The following is a 21,838-nucleotide window of genomic DNA, read 5'->3' on the forward strand; positions in this document are numbered from 1 at the left end:
CAAAGAACATAGACCAAAGGAGCTGGCAAATACGGGGGATAAAGAGTTCATTGACAGCAACAACGAAACTCTGTGTCAGTACAGAGCAATGGCCCTTGTGCTGCAAAATCTTTGGCTCTAGACACTGGACTCAGTATCCCATTGTGGTCATTTCTTGTGGCTTCTTCATTAGAAGGCATTATGGCAGGTGGCCAGCACTAGCTCCAGCTGCCCCTGCAGACAGCCTCTCTGCTGTGCTAGCTTGCCCTCTGTTTTGTGGTTTTGTTCTGCAGAAATTTGGGAAAAAATGGGATCGCTTGTAAGAGGAGTGTTGTTGTGTGCTTTTTTTATGATAGAAAAGTTAATTTGTTCTTCAAATTAATTCAGTCGAGTTATGAAGAATACAAAGTGTGTGTGCACATGAAAGTGTAAATAAATTAATCTAATGCACTTCTAAGACTAGAAGTGCCACAGGCAGTCTTCCATGCAGTGGTACAGGCTGTGAACCTTGTGCGCTTGGAAAGACTCTAGTGATAGAAGTCACTTAAAACTGAAGGTGGCAAAAGCTATTTCGTCTGGTTTTGCAGATTTATGTTTGTGTTTAAAAGGAATGCTAGCATGCATTTTGAATTGCTTTCTAACTGTACATGATATGGGCATGCCCTGGTGTTGTGGTGGTGATGTTTGTTGAGCTGTGATTACCTCTTCTGGCAGCAAAAGGCAGAATTCTGTTAACATAAACAGCTTGTGTAAATTAATTGCAGTTCTGAGATGTGAAGAAAACATCCCCATGCTGCTTTGGGCAAATTTGTAAGCCCATTACAGGTCCCCTTGTTTGGACAGACCTGCTATTGTATGTATGAAATGGGAAGATTTTCTGTATGTGACAGTTACCGTGGTGGTTGATTTTCACTATTCTTCATGTTAAAGTAATAACAAGTGATGAAGAGCGGAAAGAGGAGAAAACTGCGGGGAAAAAAATGCATTTTAATGCTGTTTTCTAAATTAAGACCAACAACTGTGAAGCTGAGATTTCTAATGAGAAAGTCCTCGAAGTAGGAGGGAATTTGAAATATAATGGTGATAGACACGATCTTGTATGATCACTGCTCTTAACTGCTTAATCATTCATACTGCCTAAATATAATCATGCTGCCAGCTGCTGTGTTTACAGTCTCTGATGTGGAAAAAGATGTCCCACTGTGACATGTTCTAGTTACAATCAAATTGACTGTAGCACACACAGGAGCTGTTGAAGTTCAGTGCTTCTCAGTGGGGTGTTCTTGTTCCTCCAGCTTATTTCTGGCTGTTGATACAGCTCACCTCCTTGAAGGTCCTTCTTGTAGAAAATAACAAAACCAAGGCAATTCCCAGTTCATCTCCACAACAAAGAAGCATATCATGAAGTATTTAAGGAGACATGTATCTCACAACTATTTTCCTGGATAAATAATGTTTTAAAGACTTGTATTTATAATATTGATCTCCCCCCCGCCCTTTTTTTATGTTTACTTGTATCCATTTTTAAATGTTTCCTTGCCTCTGTCTTTTGGTGTAGTAGGAATGCTGAAAATCATGCCTGTAGCTGCTCGTTCACAATAACAATGTCTCTATTATATATCTACATCTTCAAGTGTCTAGGTAACTTAGCCAGAAAAAGTGTTTATAGGATGAGAATTGCTTTCAAGAAAATGAATTTATGAAAATGAATCAATTAAAAGAAAAAAAAGTGAACCGCTCAGGTACCTGAGGTATGAGGTACTGAGAAGGAGTAAAAGTCAGTGACCTTGATAAATGATTCCCTGAGTTTTAGCATGCCATTTTATCAAGTACTCCAGCAATATCACTCCCTTTCTGCTGCTTTATTCGCGTATTGCAGTTGGTCAGTGCTCGGTTTTGCTTGAGTTCTGCTAAACCTGTCTGTCAGTGCACCAGAAAATCACAGATCACTCAGCCCCACAAAACATCTTCAGTTGTACATGGTAGAGGAAACAAATGGCTCAAAGATGTGAAACACCAAAGATAGCTGTGCTCAGTCTCCATTCCCATCTTCAGCTGCCCCAAAATTCAGCCTACTGCAGACCTGTGTGGAGTATCCTGCCAGCTCAGCCATTGCCCCTTTGCTACAGTTGCCTTTGAAGCTGTACAGTAATAACCAGCTTTGTGTCAGCTCACCAGATATCTTGCTGTTATTATTTAGCCAGAGTGTCTGCTGTTTGAAGTCTGCTTTACTGCTTTCCCGCCTGTGCTCGGGAGTTAATTTAGGCATGTTTAATCTTCTCGCTAGGTTTCAGCTGCTATTTTTCTTTATTAACCTAGTGAGTGATATCAAGCTTTACCAGGATGATTGACAGCAATCGGGAAGAGTGTTGGTTACTGGAATTTCATTTCCAAATGAAATTATCCATGTAAGTAAACAAGTAGAAAGACTTCAGTTTTGTGTTGTGTGAGAGCAGTTTCTTGAAGGCTGTTACCAGGGTAGCGGTATGGGTCCTTAGCAAGTGCACCAAACATCTGCTTTTGGAGCTTTTTGAAGTCCTGTGTGTAAAGGGCTTGGGCTTTCTTCTGTTCCTCTAGCGGCAGACTGGCAAAAGAAACCCTCACACCCCAAACAAAACAAAATTTGTGTACTTACCAACTTGCAGAAAACTTCTCAAGAACTTCTCAAGTTTCCTTATCTGTGGAACTTAATCTTTCTTGTCAAGGGCTGTGCCAAAACTAATACACTCAGTGTTTTGTCCTTTAGGTAATGGCATCCATCATTTCATCACTTCGTTGCGATATTTTGTCCCCTCCTCCTTAAAGCTTTATACAAGAATTTAATTTTGTCATCTCTTTAACAAACCTAGGTCGAGAAGGTTGAGGAACAATTCTCGTAATGCAAGGGAGTGCATATTCCTATGCTCAGCATGCAAGGTCTTATCTGAAGCCTAAAATAAACTAATATTATCACAGTTCAAATTCAATCAATTTTTTTGTCAGTTTGAAGCAAAGCAAATCTTAAATAAACCTGACTTTTAGTGTAATGCATTTTTTTTCCTTTTTTTTTTTTTTTTAATTGGGTAAATATGTATTAAGAAGATTGATCGAAAATATAAAAGTGTCAACTTCAGGAAGAAGTGGTTTCCAGTAGAGTAATGTGTTTCCTGCTTTCTCTGTGACTTTCCTGAATAAATGATGCCTTTTACTATTCTTTTATTAGCAATATGATACTGATACTTGGTAATATATGTACCAGTATTTAACACTGTTGTGATATTGCTTTCTTGTGGTTAAACTGCATTATCCTCTCATTGTTTCCAGCCATACTGCGGTATGTTTCTTTTAGTACTGCCTCTGACAAAATTCCACAACCCCTCCTAGCTGGCTGTTTGACTTGATTCAGCCCTGACTAAAACAGGCAGCTCCACTTCAGTTATTTCCCTCCTCTAACTATAAACAGAGCGTGGGTGATTGCTCATGACTATATGTCCCACTGCTAACCTGAACTGATTCTTCCTTTGGAATTGGGGAACGCAGGACACGCACGGTAGGTGAGTAATGTTGGAAAACAAATGGTAGCAGAAGATGAAGTTGCCAATTAGCAGTTCACCCCTCTGGCAACTGAGGGGTGTCAGAGTGCATTTTTTTTCTTTCCCTGGCACCATTCGAGAGCCTGCAGAAGAGTAAGGGCAACAACACTGAGGTTATCATTGAGACTTATGAGTGACCATCCTTCCCTGGATGTGCTTCCCTGGATGTGCATCCTTCCCTGGCTTGTGCTGTCAGTGAGTAATGCTGATAAGGCTTTTATAGTAATTTGCAAGATCAGCAGACTGTAGCGAATTTCTGACCTGGGCAAAGTGAAATATCCTGGTGGAGGTGGACTCCACAGAAAGGGGGAGATGACTATTAGGATGTACTCATTAGAAAATGAGTGAGTCCTGTAATGCTACATAGCCTGCAGATCTTAAAAAGCTAATTTGTATGGTGTGATGGATCTTTCTATATCCGGAAGGAGCAGAATGTATTGAGACTTCTCAGTGGCGTTAAGACTCTGGGATGTATGGCAGTGAGAAGTCTTTGCTCCATTTCTCTTACTTTATTTATTTATTTGAGATATTATGGATTGCATCTGATTTAATTCAGTTTTGAATCTTTGGATCACTAAAAGGAGGCCTGCTTATTTCACAGCTGGTTCTTTTGTTTTATTATAGAATCATTGAACTGCTTGGGTTGGAAGGGTCCTTAAAGATAGCTGGTTCCAACCCCCTGCCATGGGCAGGGACACCTCCCACCAGACCAGGTTGCCCAAAGCCCCATCCAGCCTGGCCTTCAATACCTCCAGGGATGGGGCATCCACAGCTTCTCTGAGCAGCCTGTGCCAGGGCCTCACTGTCCTCTGAGTGAAGAATTTCCACCGTACATCTAATCTAAGTCTGCCCTGTTTTAGTTTAAAACCATTACCCCTTGTCCTATCATTATCTGCCTGAGTAAAAAGTTGCTCTCGACCTTTTTTTATAAGCCCCATTAAGGTATTGAAAGGCTGCAGTGAGGTCTCCTCGGAGCCTGAACAGCTTTATCCTTAACACAATGTCTTCTAATATTTTCAAGCTCTTAAATAGGTCTTATGTAGAGCCAGAAATCTCCAAATGTATCATTTTGGGTACTTTGAACAAGTTATCTAATGAGCTATTTAATTTTTATTACTTTTTTATTAGCCAACATTTTGAAGTTAAATTAAATATGCTTTCTTCAGGTTCAAAACCTATAAGCATTAATAAAGTGATTTACTGACACAGTGAAAGAGATATCAGCATCTGTGTGTGACTAATCCGGTATATAAAATGGAGGCTCCACCTTGTGTATTTTTATCATTTGTTTTCCTTTCCCTTGACTTTTGTTCCAGTGAACCCTGCACATGGGGAAGAGTGATAGGGAAGAGTCCATGCTCCCTCATTTCCTTCCATATTCACAGAGATGACAGTCATTATGGATAGTTAGTAGATTGTCCAGAGGAAATAAATCTGCAGTCCTATTAGTGACAGATAGCTTTTACATTTTGCTAGTACTTATCATAGAGCGTCTTCTTCATTCATTTGCATTAGGGCCATTTTATTCCTTTCAGCACCAGTTGGTGTGCAGCAGTTTCATAGAGGTACTTAGGACTTGGTGAAGTGACTTGGTGGAAGAACCAGCAATAAAACTATGGTTCTTCCCTTTAAACTCAAAGCAATATGCTGCATACAAATTAAAGTTTGTGTCTTTCTATGAGCTGTAGAATAGTTAGTTACTTAGATATCAGACACTATTTCCGTAAAACAGAGTGCTTCTTTTTTTATAAAGATTTATTTTCATCTATGCTAACAGTAGGAAACACTGTGTTTAGCTTCAAAGTTGTTAGTACATTTAATAATAAACTTTTCATTTTTAGGAAATGTGGTAGGAAATGTTCAGTAAGGATGAAATAATTAAATTCAGTGTGGCTTTTGATGGAAAACATAGTATATTTTGATAATGATAAGATTTTTCAGTGTCAGGAAATTACAGGTGAATCTGCTTGATAACATTCTATTACCCGTGTCAATACGCTGTGAAGGACAGTGTTGAATAAAAATAGGATTTACAGAGAAAATTATGTAATGCAAATTGAAGGAAGCTTTATCAAGGCAGCATATTTTCATCTAAAGAAAATACCAAAACTCTTTTTTGTTCAGTATATAAAAAGAAATAATTTCAAAAAGCAGATGGAATATATATTTAAAAAGAAAAGGTCTGAGAAGTAACTTTCAAATACTGTAAATCATTGCTAAATAATTCTTACTGATATGGTTCACAAGAAGTTACTTTCAAATACTGTAAATCATTGCTAAATAATTCTTACTGATACGGTTCTCAAGAAGTTACTTTCAAATACTGTAAGTCATTGCTAAATCTCACTGATACAGTTCACAGTTTTATTTTAAAGGAAATATATTTGCTAAATTTCTGGAAAAAACAAACAAACAGGTAACAGATATTTAAGAGCTGCTGTGGTAATTTTATGTTAATTTTTTTCAAGTAGTCAAAGATGTAGTGGATGTAGGTTGCAGTAGAGGGTACATCTTTCCTTGGAAGGAGGAGCATTCTTTTCTTTTTTTTTTTTTTTTAATGCTTTTTGTCAAAAAAAAATACAGGTTTTGTTTACCCATTTCTTTATATCCTAGCTATTTATCTGATATATATATATATAATATAAAGATATAAATAATTATAGAAAGGAATACCTGAAATACCAGAAATACCTGTTTGTACCTGTATTTTCTAAAGACTGTTGGGTCTGGTGTCAGACTGATGTACTCTATACCTGCACGTAAGCATGGTGAATAGCAGATTTGAGCCCAGGAGTGGGTTTTGGCTCACTGGTGCCAGCCAGCTAGAGGCCAGTCTGAAAGCAGCAGACACTGAGCAAACATGGGCAGAGCAAAACCTTGGTAAGGACTGTGACTTCCGATAATGGTCACCTTCAATTACAAAAAAACCTATTTGCAGTTATCTTATTGTGTGGACTCTGATTTGAAAGGATTTTGAAAGGTTTTCAACTCTTACTGTGTGTAGGATAATGGCATGTTTTTTAATTGCTGGAGATTGTTCATATTTAAATAATAGTGTCTGTCTGTCTGTCTTGATGTAAGAAAATAGATGAATATTTATATTTAAGCATTTATACATTAATTTTTTTCCTGGCAGGAATAAAATCTAGCCTTCCAGTTTCACATCCAGCTTTTAGGATACTGGTGCAGCTAACTGAGTATTATGTGGCTTTACAAGAGTGGTGCCTTAAGGCAGTTACAGAATACCGGAATGGTTTGAATTGGAAGGGACCTCTGGAGGCCATCTGGTTCAAACCCCTGCTCAGGTGGGGCCACCAGGAGCTGCTTGCCTGGGACCACGTCCAGGTGGTTTTGAGAAGATATCCAAGAATGGGTACATGATGCTTTTGGATCAAAGTTTATGACTTGGCTTTGGTTCATATCTTATCCTCACAATGTCTTTTGATTAGATTTAATGGATATCAGACTCTTAATTGCCAGTTTTCCTAGCTTCTGAACAGACACCATAGATATGTCCTCAAGGACATGGAGAATTGTAGCTGTCATTCAGGGATCATCTAGACTGATAGCATTTGTAAGTCTTGACTAAGTTTGTTCATTACCACATTCATCTACACATTTGTTGTTCGCATACCCAGCGAAGGAAAGAATGGATTTATAGGGTTACATTGATATTTTATTTTTATTATGAATGTTGTTTGCCGGAGTGTATAGAATCCTAATGAAATTTTATGCTATGAAGTTTGGATTACTTTGACATTTCCGTGGGACTTAAGACCCACTGTGTGTGATTCAGTGAAAACAGTGCTCATAGTGCATGGGCAACCTAGTTGATTAGCAAACATTTTTATTTTTTTTTTTCCCCTTGATTTCTTTTTACAAAGCTTTTATGTAGTACTTTACGATGATAGTGTATAGTGAATACACACATATAGTGAATAGCTAGAGTTTATTTTTTGGCAGTGTCATGTATTAAAGAAATTATCATGACTTTTATTTTAATCTGTGAACTAATCTTGCAGTATTTTAAACAACAGTAGTCTGCCTACATAAGTGATTTACCACTAGTTGTTGATATCTTACAATATTTTTCAATAAATATAACAGTTCTTAGTTCTTCAGTTCTCAACATAATTTATATATTAGTGTTCAAAATATGGCATCCGGTATGTTTCGGTGGGTTTCTGGGATGTCTCAAGTAGTTGGATTTTAAATGGTGATAGGAATTAAAATAAATTACTGTGCAAAAAAGATATTAGAAAGGAAACTTTGGGGAAAAAAAAAAATAAATATTACTCCACTTGTGGTGGAGTAATTCTGACTTTCTTTTTTTTCTTTCTTTCTCTTGAATTTTAGATTTATCCATGGCAGTGCAAAAATTTTCACAGTCTTTGCAAGATTTCCAATTTGAGTGTATTGGAGATGCTGAAACTGATGATGAAATTAATATTGGTAAGTATGTCCTGCAATATTTTTTAGTTTGCTAAATGTTTACTGTGGTATCGCTGTTACAATGGGGCTGTTAATTGTATGATGGTGCATATAACAAAAATCAAAAAACTTAAGTGGAAACAATGCAAATTTTAAAAATAGTTGTCAAAAAACCTGTCTTCATGAAGCAGTTTGGTTCACTGTAGTTCTAAGAACTCAACAGTACTTTGTCAACTGAGTCAACCCTGAATCTTCTAACTCCTGCTGCTGTTTTAACTTTAGACAGTGCTCTTTGGGATACTAAAAGGTGTGCAAGTTTACCATGAAATAACCTGGGTCTGCAAAAAGCACTTAAGTACCTAGTAAGACACAGGAAGTATTTAAGAGTCTTAAGACAGGAATATGTTCTTTACAACATGAGCATTCCTAAGTATATAGTTGTCTGAGTTTTTGCCAATAAAATTTACTAGCTGCATAATGTTATGTCGCTGTGCACTCTCAGGCTTGAACAGCTCAGCTTGTCTTGAACATACATCTCTTTAATATCTTCAAAATATTCCTCCTTCAGCAGACCTAGTCCTGAAAACACATCTGGCATTCAGAAATTGTACCCCTCTTTATTCCACAGCATTGCTGCAATTGCAGTGATGCTTTTGGGCAGCAGCACAGCAGCTGAGGTGCTCTAGCTCGGCGAGAAACCTGGTTACTAATCCATCTTCAGAACGACTAGGTTCAGTGTCATGAGTCTTAGATACCACGTGGCTCCCACATTTCTCCTAAAACATCTGGGAGGAAGGGAGGTGTGGTTGTTAAAGAGTTGCTTCTAAAAATAAGTAATCTGGCAGTACAATAAGGAATGTAGGACTTGTTATTATTTAAAAATAAATAAATAATTAAAAGGACGCACATAGTACAGAGGGGAAACTCAAGATTTGGGCTTTTCCAAGTGTATCTCTTAAGATGGTCTGTTTTCAAATCTCTTCACCCTTCACTGTTTCCCTTTTCCTGTGTGAGTTAGTTAGCGGTTGGACAAAAGGCTACTTTCTTTCACAGGCAAGGTTTGCCTCACCTTCATCCTACACCTTTGTGATGGTTAGAAAGCTGTTCTCAAAGATAGCTGGTATTTGTTCACTGTCTTCCACTAACCTTTTAAGAGGGAGGACTTATTAAAAATTTTGTAAACACTGACATATAAAAAGTGAAAACACTGAGCAGCTTCTATTCAGACGTAAATCTGCATGCATTCTTTAGGTGTATCAAAATTGGAGAAATTCAACCCAAAAGGTTTGATAAGAGATTTATTTTTTTTCATTGACTTCAACATAATAAAAAGAGGCACTTGTGCTCAGTAATTATAGCCAGTTTCTCACCTTTTTCGTTGAGGACACCAACTCTGAGCATAAATTATTTTTTCTGTTCAAACTACAGCTCCTTCATCAAACCAGTTGCACCCAGTATTACATCTGTTGCAAAAACAGTTTACTGAAGGTCTTGGCAGTATTTGGAAAAGATCGCTTGTGTGTTCTGGTCAAATAAAAACAATTGATATAGAGGCGTTAATGTAATAATAAGTATTGGTTCGTTAACATTAAGTGCAGATCATTTTAATTGAAGTGAAACTTATGTCTTTGTATTTAAAAAGCAATATGGAATTAAGAGCCAACTGATACGTGATGTAAATTTAAAAGCATCTTTGAGAATTCTTTCCTAATTAACAAAAAGAAGTAACAAAACAAAAGAATAGTATTTGATCAGCTTATTGATAAGCCTACATATGAAAATTCTTTAAATTGTTTTATAATGAACTACTACACTAAATAGTTACTTTCTGATTTCATACAAATCGGTTTCTTAAATAGGAATACATAATACCATGGTATGGTTATACATTTGGAAATTATGTGGGAGGTATGGAAAGAGTGAAAATTAGTATCCAAATTTAGTAGTTTCATGTGTGAATTTTATTCCTTTGCAGATTTTCTTAAAATGTTCAAAAAACTAGAAAAGCATTTTTGTCCATGACCATGAAGCACTGCGTATTCCAATTTACTAAATGCAATACTTTGTTCTGTGATTTCCTTTTTTTTCTGAATAGTTAAATATACAAAATACTAAAAACTAATCATATGTTTATTGCACTCTTTAACATTCTGCATATTATTTCTTGTCTGTTAAAGTTAATTGCACATATTTTATGCAATTAGACTAAATCTACAGTATCTCAAAGTTTATGTCTCAGATTTGGTCAGAAACATTTTTGAAGTCATAAGGGTTTGCATTTAAAATGAGGTGAGAGGACAAGGAGGACTTTCATTTTACTTGTAACCTAAATGTAGCAAAGAAAAGACATTTTATTGTTTGGATGTTAAACAGCCATTTAAAACTATTTAGGAAAAAAAAAGGTTCATGAACCTTGACAGCTGATTTATTTCACTTGGAGCTTCAAAGAAGGGATTTCTAGCTTCTAAGGCAACTATCCCTTGATGGATTGTCGTGTACATCAAAGAAGCTTATAAGAGTAAAAGGTAAATTGACAGGAATCAAATTCAAGTCTAACAGAACTTGAATGATACTGTGTGCTTTTATAGGGTAAGTCTCAATTTTTGATCTCCCTAGAGCAGTGACCTAGAATTTGTCCATATCTTTAACGTGCCCCAACAAGCTCAATGTATTTTTTATTTATTTATTTATTTATTTTTTTTAAATCATCAAAGACAGCTTTGTGTAGATGAATCCTGCTCTCTGTACCTCCTTCTGCCTTCACCTCCTTTAAGAAGAGCTATGATTGTGCATGCCTCTGGGAAGTTTTACTTCAGTCTCCGGTGATACTCTGATTTGATGACTTTTGTATAAAACCACCAAATACATAGGGACTTTACAGGGACTACATTCTGAAGATTTTAAAGCATTTCCATTTCAAGAATGGTGTTAGAAATGCATGCTAATATTACCTCCTGAATAAGGCTTCTTCTTTCAGAATGTCATTATTTGTTTAAAAAAAAAAAAAAAAGTTTCAACTTTTTAAAAAATTGGAACATAGGGGATTTATTTATTTTTTTTTAACTATAATAAGTTAAAAACTGAGTTGATTGCTCTGTGTACTTTGATGTGAAAACAGAGTTGCAGGTCCCTGTTCATTAGCTAAACACGCTCAATATACAAAGAATTATGATAGAATTCTTCAGATTTATTTTATTTCATTTAATATTTAATCCAGTGTTGGATTTGAATTTATTTTTCTTTCAATTATCGTAATTGATTTAAATATTTATGATTTCTTACTGTTTATTTTAAAATGTTTACTTCTTTTGTAGAAGTGATGTCCCTTTTTGACAAAAATATATTTGGTTATGGCTGTAAAATGCATTTCATGTATTCTTTGTACACTGTTGTGAATTGTGAAATTGTGAAAACTTATCTACTTAGCCACTTTCTGACTTACCGTGCCCAGTTTAGAATCAGACACTTTGTGCCCATATTATAAGTTGTTCCTCTGATTTTCTTCAGTAAGCAGGCTGGCTTGTTCCTCAAATCAAATACAACTTGATTTTTTTTTTAATTTTTTTTTTTTATTTTCTGAACTGTAGACATGGAGGATTCATACTATAAAAAGCCTTTTTCAGATTTAAAATCTGTCAACAACTTGAGTTTCTCATTTAAAAATAAACCTCTAAAACAATTATCAGTGTTGTCTCTTACTCTGTTTCAAAATGCACGTGGCAGCATGTGATGTGCAGCATTACAAAAGCCATAATATTACTGGTTAATAGCACATGAACATTAGTTCCAGTGTCATATGATTCAGCCAAACTCTAATCTTTTGTATGATTGAAATTTGTGCATAAGGTGGCATCTTAACACTAAAACCATTAATCATCAACACTAAAAAAGCATGGTAATGAAGGCTTGATGCAACTCACTCTTGCAAAGGAGAGGATGTCATCTTGCAAACAGTCACTCTTTCCTCAATATTAAATAGTGAATAGCAGTGCCAAGTCTCAGCTCTTAAATATTTATCATGTACACAGTCTCAGCCAGCTATTCTATTAATATTTTGCATTAAGTTTAAATAAGTGAGAGCTTTTTGGAAAAAAAAAAAAAAAGCATGTTTTTAAAACATTACTATACTTTTAGGTAACCTAGGCTGTAGCAGTTAACTGCAAAGACTATGTTTTTAATGAACCAGAGTCTTTTGTGTTAATATACACTGTGCAGACATAAATTATGCAAGGAAAAGGTTCTCCTTTTCCATTATTAGCCAGCTTGTGTTACCTAATTTCTCCTGCAGGAATCCCCCTGTTTTTATCCTCCTTTCTTCTGTTTGTTATCTGGATTGTGCCTGATACAGACGAAAATAATTAATAACACTCAGTAGAACACTGTCATTATTCTGTCTTTAGCAAGTTCTTGTCTATTTTGTATTGAGACTTACTATAATCAGATTTGATACCAGCAGTGTAAGACAGTGCTCTTCAGAACTAAAGGAAAACAAGACAATACATTCTGTTTTTTCATTACTCCTTACCTTACCTCGACCATTACACTTGGCCATTTTACTTTAACTGTTTTTATTATTGTGTGCTATTTAAGAAAAAGCACTGAAAGGCATGTGTATTTCACTGTGTGGCTACTGATTTTTTTTTTTCTTTCTGAAGTTAGAAGTACTTTTATGAGTTATGTTATGAAAGATTTTTCAGGTAGCATCCAGTGTTCAGTTTAGGAACGTAATAGGACTATGATCTGTAAAATCATTATTATTAATTAAGGCACAAGGAATAGGTGAGGAGTTCTTAAATTCTCACTTCGTGGGAAATGAGTTCCTTCTGCTAGCAGTTGCAGCTTATGTGATCTTTACATACTCATGTTGTATGTCATGTTGTAAGTCATTAATAGGGTGAGTGAAATTGCTAGTAACTAGCTATCTACAGAACTGTTAACTCATACCAGGCAAGTATGTTGTGTATAGCACTTAGTTTCAAGTTGAACTTTGAAAAGTCAACCAAAATATACTGGGGAGGAAATACATTTTTATTTTTTTTTATAATAAAAATAGAAGAAAGAAAGAAACCTTTAACCATAGTTGTTTGTTAGACTCTGCTGCTGTGGTCCTAAGATCTCGTGTTTGAGTTAAGCAAGAAGCTCATTCTTTTTTTGCTTGTACTGGGCATCCACATGCCCAGTGCTTTCAAGTTAGCAGCTGCTTGGCCCTCCTGGAGAGCCTGTCAGCAGATAGGTATCCAGTCATTCCAAGTAGCAAATAGATTCACATCAAGTAATTAGTGGATAAAAGTATGCAAGTAAAAGAAATAAAGATAAAAAAAACCTTCCCCTCCCTCCATCTCTTAAAAAAAAAAATGTAAAAGGTTAATTGGCATTTAAAGGAGCAAATTCCATTTTTAATGTTGCAGACTGTGCGTGCAATGCACAGTCTTTTCTGTCTTAAAACAGAAAAAGACAATTTATTGGAGTTTTAGGCTTGCCTAAGCTGTGTGGAGGCAAATCTTGACAAACCAATGTATTGACATTGCAGTTGCCAAGTTAGGGTACCCTCATTTTTAACCTCTAAGAGACTCCAATCAGGGACTTCAGAAAGTAGTTGTCAAGCTAGTCACAATTTCAAGTCACGATACTTCTATTGTATGTGGTATGAGATGGACTGTTGAATTAGTCTGTCTATTCAAAAATTAATTTTTAAGCTGTCTTGAGCCACCTACTGTCTGAATCACTTTGGATATCCTGCAGGTCATCACCTTAATCACTTAAGTTACCTTTGAAGTTCAAGAAAGTTTGTATAATTAATATTCTACCTATGTTGCACTGAACTCCCATTTGTAATTGTGTTTCTCAATGGCATATCAAATAAGTCATTTTAATGAATTCCTGTGGCTCGGATATACTACTGCCTTACCCAAACCAGGGAAAGGAGAATCTTGCCACCACCTTGAGGGTGGAGTTTCTGGGGGTGGATTTTATTAGTGTAGGCAACAGCTCAGTAATTTTTTTTAGTGCTTGAGTTTGTTGACCTTGTGGAGCATATTAAAGACACACATATTTACCACAGGCATTTTTTAGATGGGTGGGAAGGGGTTGAGTCCTGAATTAGCATAGAAAGCTATTTGCGACTCAGTGTATTTGCATAGAACAATAATATGCTGTTTTTCCACCACGGTTACCTGCCTAGATTTGCCAGCCTTCTCCCCTCTGGTTGAATTTTCAGATTAACTTTATAAGTCACCTTTAAAGCAATTTTGTATAAGCTACTTGTAAGATCTGAAGCAGAGGACAGATTTCCTTGGTACTTGTTTTGGTCTATTTTTATCTACAGAAGTTAAACAGTAACTAATTATGGGAGGTACTCAGCACAATCAGGATGTGAAGTGCCTGAAGTATTTATTTGAAATATGTTCCTACCATTATTATTATTACAGTTTTTTATCCCCGTTGCATATTTAAACAAATGCCGCCTGCTTTCAAACACTATTGTTTATTAACTCCAAGAAATGAGTGATATTATGCTAGGGCTAGGATCCCACAGAGACTTCAAAACAGTATCTGCACCAGAAAGAAAAGGTTGGTTTTCCGTAGGTCCACAGTTGCTTGTGGAAGGTTACATGAGGCTGGCAAAGCAGGAAAATAAGTCATGTTGTTCTTTATCTGTGCAGGAAGAAAAGTTAAAATAAGATCAACAATAAACACAGACCTTGTTTTTTCTTCTTCTCTGAGATACATATCAGAATGTTGTTAGAATTTGCATGCTCCATTGTTAAGATATTTATTCAAATGACAAAAATTAGACTGGGGTGGCTGATGCAGTGACCACCCATCCTGTCCATCCTACCCTCCTTCTATGGCAGTAGAAGTTGAATGTGAAGTAGCGGATCTCCTGAGCCATGGCAGTTCATACATCCTGCTGTCATAAGAGAGTCTAAAATTCATGCTAGCTCATTTCAATTATGTTGGACTGTAAACTGTTGTCTTAGACTGTCCCTTGCCATGGAGTTCGTGCTGTTTACAGAAAGTGGTTGAAGCTGGTGATGGATATCGATAGCTTTGGCTGTCCTGGTGCATTTTGCTAAGCAGTTTAAATTTGACGTGAGCAACTTGAACAAATAGAAAAGTCCATGCCACTCACTGGTCAAGATGAAGCATCTGTTTTGCCCTTCATCATTAGATGAAACTTCTGAACTCTTGTAGATGCTTTCTACTTTATCGTCTTCATCCCGTGACTGCACCACACCTTTTTTCCCCTCCTTCTTCTCTTTGCTTTCTTAATGTCCAGCTCCATGATTTTTTTCCTAGAATTGGATGTCCCAACAGAAATATAATGATTATGAATGCCTGTGGGGAGATGGTTAGTCTGAGGACTACAGAATCTCATTACAGAGATGATTGAAAATAACTCATGTGTGCTGCTGCTGCTCATAGTATGCTTTTACTAAAAAGACGTTAACACTTTAGAGTTGTCAAGTTAGTATGCCTCTTAAACAACAGTCACTCATTTTCAGAAGCAAGTAGTGGTTTGATCAACTCGGCTTTGAGATACTCATCTTCAGGCTTGAGCAAATAAGACGAAGGACTTTTACTTTCTAAAAACAGAATCCTGAGGAGAGCATGGAGTTTTAAGCCCAGAAAGTCCTTGATTATTTTGTAGGCCTAAATTCAACAAACTAATTATGGCAAACCTAACATTAATTGCAGTATTTGTTGATAGTTTTCATAATTAAAGTGTTCCACCATTCAAATAATCAATGCACTAAATTTTACAAATCAGAAAAAAAAATATTAATGATTCTCAGCTGCATCCTGAATGTATTGCTTTTCTTTTTACTTCCCCTTAATTCAGCACCCACATAGAGCCACACACAAATATGGTTTATACAGCTGGAAAGATGGAACTACCATTTTTTTCCCCCTCATTTAAAGTATGGATGTGCCTCTGAAGAATCAGTGATCTGGCAAGCTAAAAATGTAGTTGTAATTACTTCTAATTCCCTTGTTTATGGAATGCGAGGATTTAATATTACTTCCGCAGCTTAATATGTTGTATGTTGCCCAATGGTTGTTTTCCACATTGCCTTAGCTGTTCAAAAAACTCGTGTAGGAAGTAGCAGTTGTTTTCCTAGAATTAAAGATTTCTATTTCTAGTCAATTTATGTTATGATTCTTTCTAGTGAGATTTTGCAGAGGGGGACACAAAGGAAAGCAGAAGGGGATTGGAGGAATCACTGACTTTAACCAGAGCCCACCTTTGATCTTATCTATTTCTGAATACTCTGTGGTTTTAAAGCCGTTTGTCCTCTGACAGGCCGTGGATATCATTCAGCTCTGGAAAAGCCTGATCTGCTCAAGTCAAAGGTTAATGGATAATTTAATTTAGTTAAAGATTAATTGATGGACTTTTACAGTATTGGACATTACGCCATTCATTTCAGTGGAGGCCAAATCAAGCTGCTAAGGTTTCAAAGTCAGTCTCCAAAAACTCAGCTTGTGAAAGCACATTGAGATCACTTCATGCCTGCTGGGCCAAAGCTGAGGTTCAGGATCTGGTTCTCCACGCCCCACTGAGCTAGGCTGCTGGAACACCTGGGCTGCAGGACCGCCCTGCATGTGGCTCTATCAGGTGGAAACAGAGGCTGCCTTCTCCTTGACAAATGCAATGACTGTAAACCCTATTAGTGGCAGAAAGATGCAGTCTTGCCTAACAACCACTTGTATAAAGCGGTTACCTCTTCTGTGTGAACACGGTGAAAATAGAAGGTGTGCTGTTTTCACTCAAAGACTGTCAGGATCTTGTCAAGTTGATGGCTGGTATCAGATGCCACTCCTTCAGAGAAGTGTAGAAGGAAGGGGAGAGATGATAAAAGAGCAAGTGAACATATCGGATTATCCGGATCAGTTCAGTCCCGTGTTCCTAATGAACTGGAAGAAATCGCTTAGATGATTTAAAATGTTCTTCTGTCATGTCATCATGCCACATTTTGGGAAAGCTGCTGTAGACTGACAAAGCCTAGGTTGGGCTTTTTATACCAAAGCCCTACTAGTGTTGTAGATAACAGCTTCTTTGTTGGGGGTGAATCAACATGTTGTTCTTAGGCTCTGGTTTGTTCTCTGTCCAGCCCTCTTGCACTGCAAACTCTATGTGCCATAGGCAGTGTTTCAGGTTGTGTTTGTAAACATTACCACAAAGAGCTCCAGTTTCAGGGTGAAGCCTGTGTATGTGCAGTGAAAACAAAGTTGTAATATCTGGTACACAGAGGCAAGTGTATCAAGTGTAAGGTTGAGCTACTAACTCTTTAGGATTATTTAAAAAATGTATAAAATGTAATTTTATGAGAAGAATTCACACTTTGGTAAACAGATAAATCTTCGCATTGAATCGTATGCTGTCAAAATATTTGCTGCTTTCGTAATCAGAGTAGAACACAAATGTGGGGTAGATACATTGCAGTTGCTTTTTGAATAAAGTCTTAGATTGGTGGTAAAATTGAATAATTGATTTTTTTAAAAATATTTTTTTTAAATATTTTGTTATCTAACACAGAGTGTGCTATTATAAACATCAGCAATCTTTCAGGGCTCTAGGAAATGGTTTGATTTTGCTTGGTCTGTCTAGAATTTTCTACTCATATTTAATTTTTAAGGTTTAGCACGAGTCTTAGGGCATGATAATTTACTGATATTAAGTCAAATAATTGGATTTATTTAAATTGTATAAGATTGCTCGTCTGACAAGTGCTGACAGTGGATCTGGGAATTCTAGGTAACCTGACTTTCTTGTGAGTCTGCTTAGCTTATCTATAAACATACATACCCTTTTTGTAGACTGTTGTTGAAAAGGAATAGGGTAGAAAATATGAAAGTCTTGGCTGAAAATATATATATAAGTCACTGACAAATATATATGTTTTTGTTTAAATATCTGTGACACAATAGCTACCTTTTATTGCAAAAAATTTTCAAGTATGATACTGTGTAGCTGGCTTCAGATGTGCTGGGAAAGGTTTGTTTCAGTAAACTTATATATTAAGGGAAAAGGTTTTTACTTCTAATAGAGGCCCTGCATTTTATGGTTTACATATGTTTAGAAAAAATCATAAAATGCCTTGCTATATTTGTTTATTAAGTTTTGCAAGATGAAAATACTTTTGAGTTAAAACTCCAGTTGCCTAATACAGTATGTACACATTATGCTGTGCTTGCAGACACATCTTGCAATGCTTTGGCTTTTATTGGGCATAGGTCTTGATATGTTCCCTTGTGTGATTTTGGTATGTTTGTGCTTATTTGTATGTGCTTTGATGCACACGTCTGTCGTGCTCAGACAGGAGCTTCCATTTGTACTGTGGAACTTGCTGGCTTTTTCTGCTTTTTTTTTTTTTCTTGCTTTTTTAGTGTGACAAAACCCAGAAGAACAGTCAGAGGAATGCTTGTACCTGGTACATGGCCAGCAACAGAAAGGTTTTTAAACGTCTGCTCATGGGGAACACTTCCTAAAATAGGTATTAGGATTAAATGCTGTAAACCAGTGGAGGTCAAGCAGTGGGAATGTTTCTAAATCTTTGATAGTTTAATTTCTGTTTTTGTCTTCATGGTGAACGTGGAGCACTTACTAACCTAACTACCTCTGTCTGAATGCTGCAGTGTCAATGTGCTCCAGATTCTGAAGTAGAGGACAACGTACCAAAATACCCTGAATGTACATTCAGGGTATTTAAGTCAAATGAAGTAGGGAAAATCCTGATTTTTATTTTTTTTTTTGTTTACTTTTAGTTACACAGATTTCAGTAGGTGTGCTCTGATAAGGTTCTGTGCTTGCCAGTGTGTAGTAAAATATGTGATCTTCTCTGGAGGACAGTACATAATAATGCCCTGACGCATAACTTCAGGCATAAAAGTTTTCGTTCTGTGATTTTTTGGTTCCTTATTTGTGTAATTTTTTTTGCAGAAGTTTTAAATGAGGCATTTTTCATCTCTGTGTATGTCTCTTTCTGTACTTTCTTTTCCTTTCTGGTGTATAATGGCTTTGTTTGGCAAATTCAGATTTGTTCCTGTAAGGTAGCACTCTTATTTTCAAGAACTTAGAAAAATTTAGCAAAATACTTTTCCTGACAATCCAGGGTGGAAATTGCCATGATAAACAAGATTAATACTTTAGGTTGTGTTCCTTGGGAGGATCATACTCTTAGAGCTATCGTTTCTCTTTATTTTTCTTATAGGCATGTCTGTATTAAGTTGTGATAAACAATCCTTGAAATTGGGTGGAATTTTTTATTTTTAGTTAATCAGAGTGGAAAATTCAAAGTCTGGATTAGGTACAAATTGCTTCAAAATATGAAAGATGAAAATAAATGCAGTGGTTCTAATTGATAAAAAGCATTGGATTAAACCCTTCCAAGTTAGCTCACTGTATTAATTACGGAGGAGAAAGTGAGGATGTTCATCTACTGAATCTGAACTTGCTTCACATTGTCCATTCTAAGTATGTTTTGCTTTTGTCCAGAGAGCTGTATGGAGCAGATCGAGTTGCCCATACCTTTGTGTACCTTCCCACAATGGAATTCTTCAAGGCAATTTGTGGTTATTGAGACTGTGAATTTAAACCACTGTCTGCTGGCAGAATTTGCTGTCATTTTGAGGGTGTCTGCCGGGGTATTTCCATGTTGTTTTAAAACCTGTACAGTTGAATCTTTCCTTCAGCCTGTGTTTTACTACAAGAAGTGTATTTCACCATGTTACAAGAAGGTTCAAATAGTTTTGTTTCTATTCTTTTTGGAGGCTGTGGTAAATGTAAATACAGACTGAAGGAATGCATGAGGTCCTTATTACAGATCCATAAAATCTGATACCCAGATTAGGGAAATAAAAGAAACTAAATGGAGGATAAGAAAGCCATTCCAATATTATTTTTCCAAACTTAAACAATATTGAAACCCCATAAAGAAATGAACCATTATTTTGCTATTTTCATCCCTCCTTTTTTTTTTGTTGTTTGTTTTTTGTTTTTATGGTGGAAATTTCTAACATAAATTCTCTTTTGATACCACTGTTCTGCTAAAAGCCAAAGGTTATCAGACATGTTGTTAGTTTACAAACTGGAATTAACATAAATCCATAAACAATATTACCTTAAGTCTAAACAAAATAAAGCAGTTACTCAGTTTCCTCTAATATCTGAGGAATTAAACCCAGAAGGCAATGAAATTAGCAAGATAAGCAACAGTTTCAAATCCTTTCCACTTTGTCCTCTTCTTTCCTTCATTTGTCTTCTCATCTGCTTTCCCAGTAAATATTATTTATGGTATAGATCTCGGTCTTCTGAACTGAAGTTTCTCCAAAAATGCTGCCACTTGGAAAGTGAGGGAATTGGAACCCTGGGTATAGACGTGGGAGAAGAAATAGCAGCAGCCAAGAAAAATGAAAACATGAGCAATAATTGGGAAGATTCAGCAGGTGTATACTTATTTAAATACAGCTTTCCTGATAATCTGCTTATAAAAAAATAGCATTTCTTGTAGGAATGTGTTACAGTTGTTTTACTCTACTACTTTGTTAGTTATACTACAGCATGACTTAGGTCCACTCAGCATTAGTTATGAAGTATTTATAAATTGCTTAAATTATTCTTTATTCCATGAGTTTGCAGAATAAGGCACTGATCCTGCAACTCAATCCTTTTAGGTTAAACTGCACCTGAATTTCCTCTCAAAGCAGTATGTTTCCAATGTTTTAGGCTTTGTTCAGTAGAATAAAGGACAAAAAAGAACTGGTAAATCAGTCCAGATTTGATGGAGCTAAAGGAAGTCTGTGCCCTGTCAGATAGGGCTGTATTTAAATTTGTAGTCAACGTTCTGAAAAACAAAGACAATGGTGGGCTTTTGGGACCTTATTTCAAGACAGTTCTCCTTTGGATTTACATTTTGGTGTGTTGAAAACTTGCCACAGTGGTGACATTTTGAGACATACAACTAGGTTGCCTTCAGAGATATGCTGCAAATCCCATGTGGCTTTTATGACATTCAAAGTTTGTGTTAGGTATAAAGTACTGAGAAAGCAGATTATTGAGTCTTTATTCCAGATACTTGGAATAGTATATATATAATACTGGTGGCCTGCCAGTATTAATCTGAAATGTTGGTTTTTTTTTTTTTTTTTTTTTTTTCTCCTCCTGTCTGCTTAGGAAACCATCTGTTGCTCCCTTTACCCTACTTTTTTTTTTTTTTTTTTTCTTTCCTTCCCTGTGCTTTTTCAGTTTGGCTTAAAGCCACAGAAAGAGAGAAGGAAATTTTATTTGATGTTGTGGCTTTTGAAAAAGTGCTTGAAATAGCATTTGTGGCTGCAAATAAGGCTAGTCATTAAAAGCTCTGAAACTGTGTCTGTGAAATAGTAACTATTTAATAGTGTATTTACTTTCATTTCAGAACTGGCAAAGAGAGTTTCATCTACCAGCCCTCCCACCTACTCATGGGGATCTTATGTCTATTCTGTGTTGTCACTGAAGTCTAGTAAACTAGCGTTAATCCTTAGGAAATTTTCTTGTGGGTCTTACATCCGTCTTGATTTCTGATTTAGTAATACATTACTTACAGGGGAGAACTCCCTTGCAGGCATTAGTTGATGTTCGTGCTCCAGCAGGAGCTCAGAGCCTGTTGTAGCATGTCTGCGCTAGCGGTGACCGGTTCTGGAGAGAGGATGCACTTGGCTGACCTTCCTGCCAGTGTCTGGGTGCAAGGAACAGCCCTGTGCTGTCATTGCCCCAGTCGGATCAAGAAGATGTAAGGAAATCTGTGCCAGGCTTGCACATTTGTTTTACACCTTCACTGAACTGGATTCTCTTACTAATGCAAGATGTATTTCTG

The 21,838-nt window shown here is 36.4% G+C and overlaps 1 protein-coding gene across 2 annotated transcripts in view; it reads left to right on the forward strand.

Moving 5' to 3' along the window:
• ARHGAP42 (Rho GTPase activating protein 42) overlaps nucleotides 1-21,838 on the forward strand; it is a 175,750-nt gene that overhangs the window by 35,293 nt on the left and 118,619 nt on the right. For both annotated transcript variants that reach the window (XM_084491466.1, XM_084491465.1), the window contains one exon: nucleotides 7,908-8,003. In XM_084491466.1, coding sequence (XP_084347592.1) covers nucleotides 7,916-8,003 — 88 coding nt within the window. In that variant the 5' untranslated portion in view covers nucleotides 7,908-7,915. The remainder of the gene's footprint in view (nucleotides 1-7,907; nucleotides 8,004-21,838) is intronic.

Source organism: Aythya ferina (genome assembly GCF_964211825.1).
Source record: "Aythya ferina genome assembly, chromosome: 1".
Lineage (NCBI taxonomy): Eukaryota > Metazoa > Chordata > Aves > Anseriformes > Anatidae > Aythya > Aythya ferina.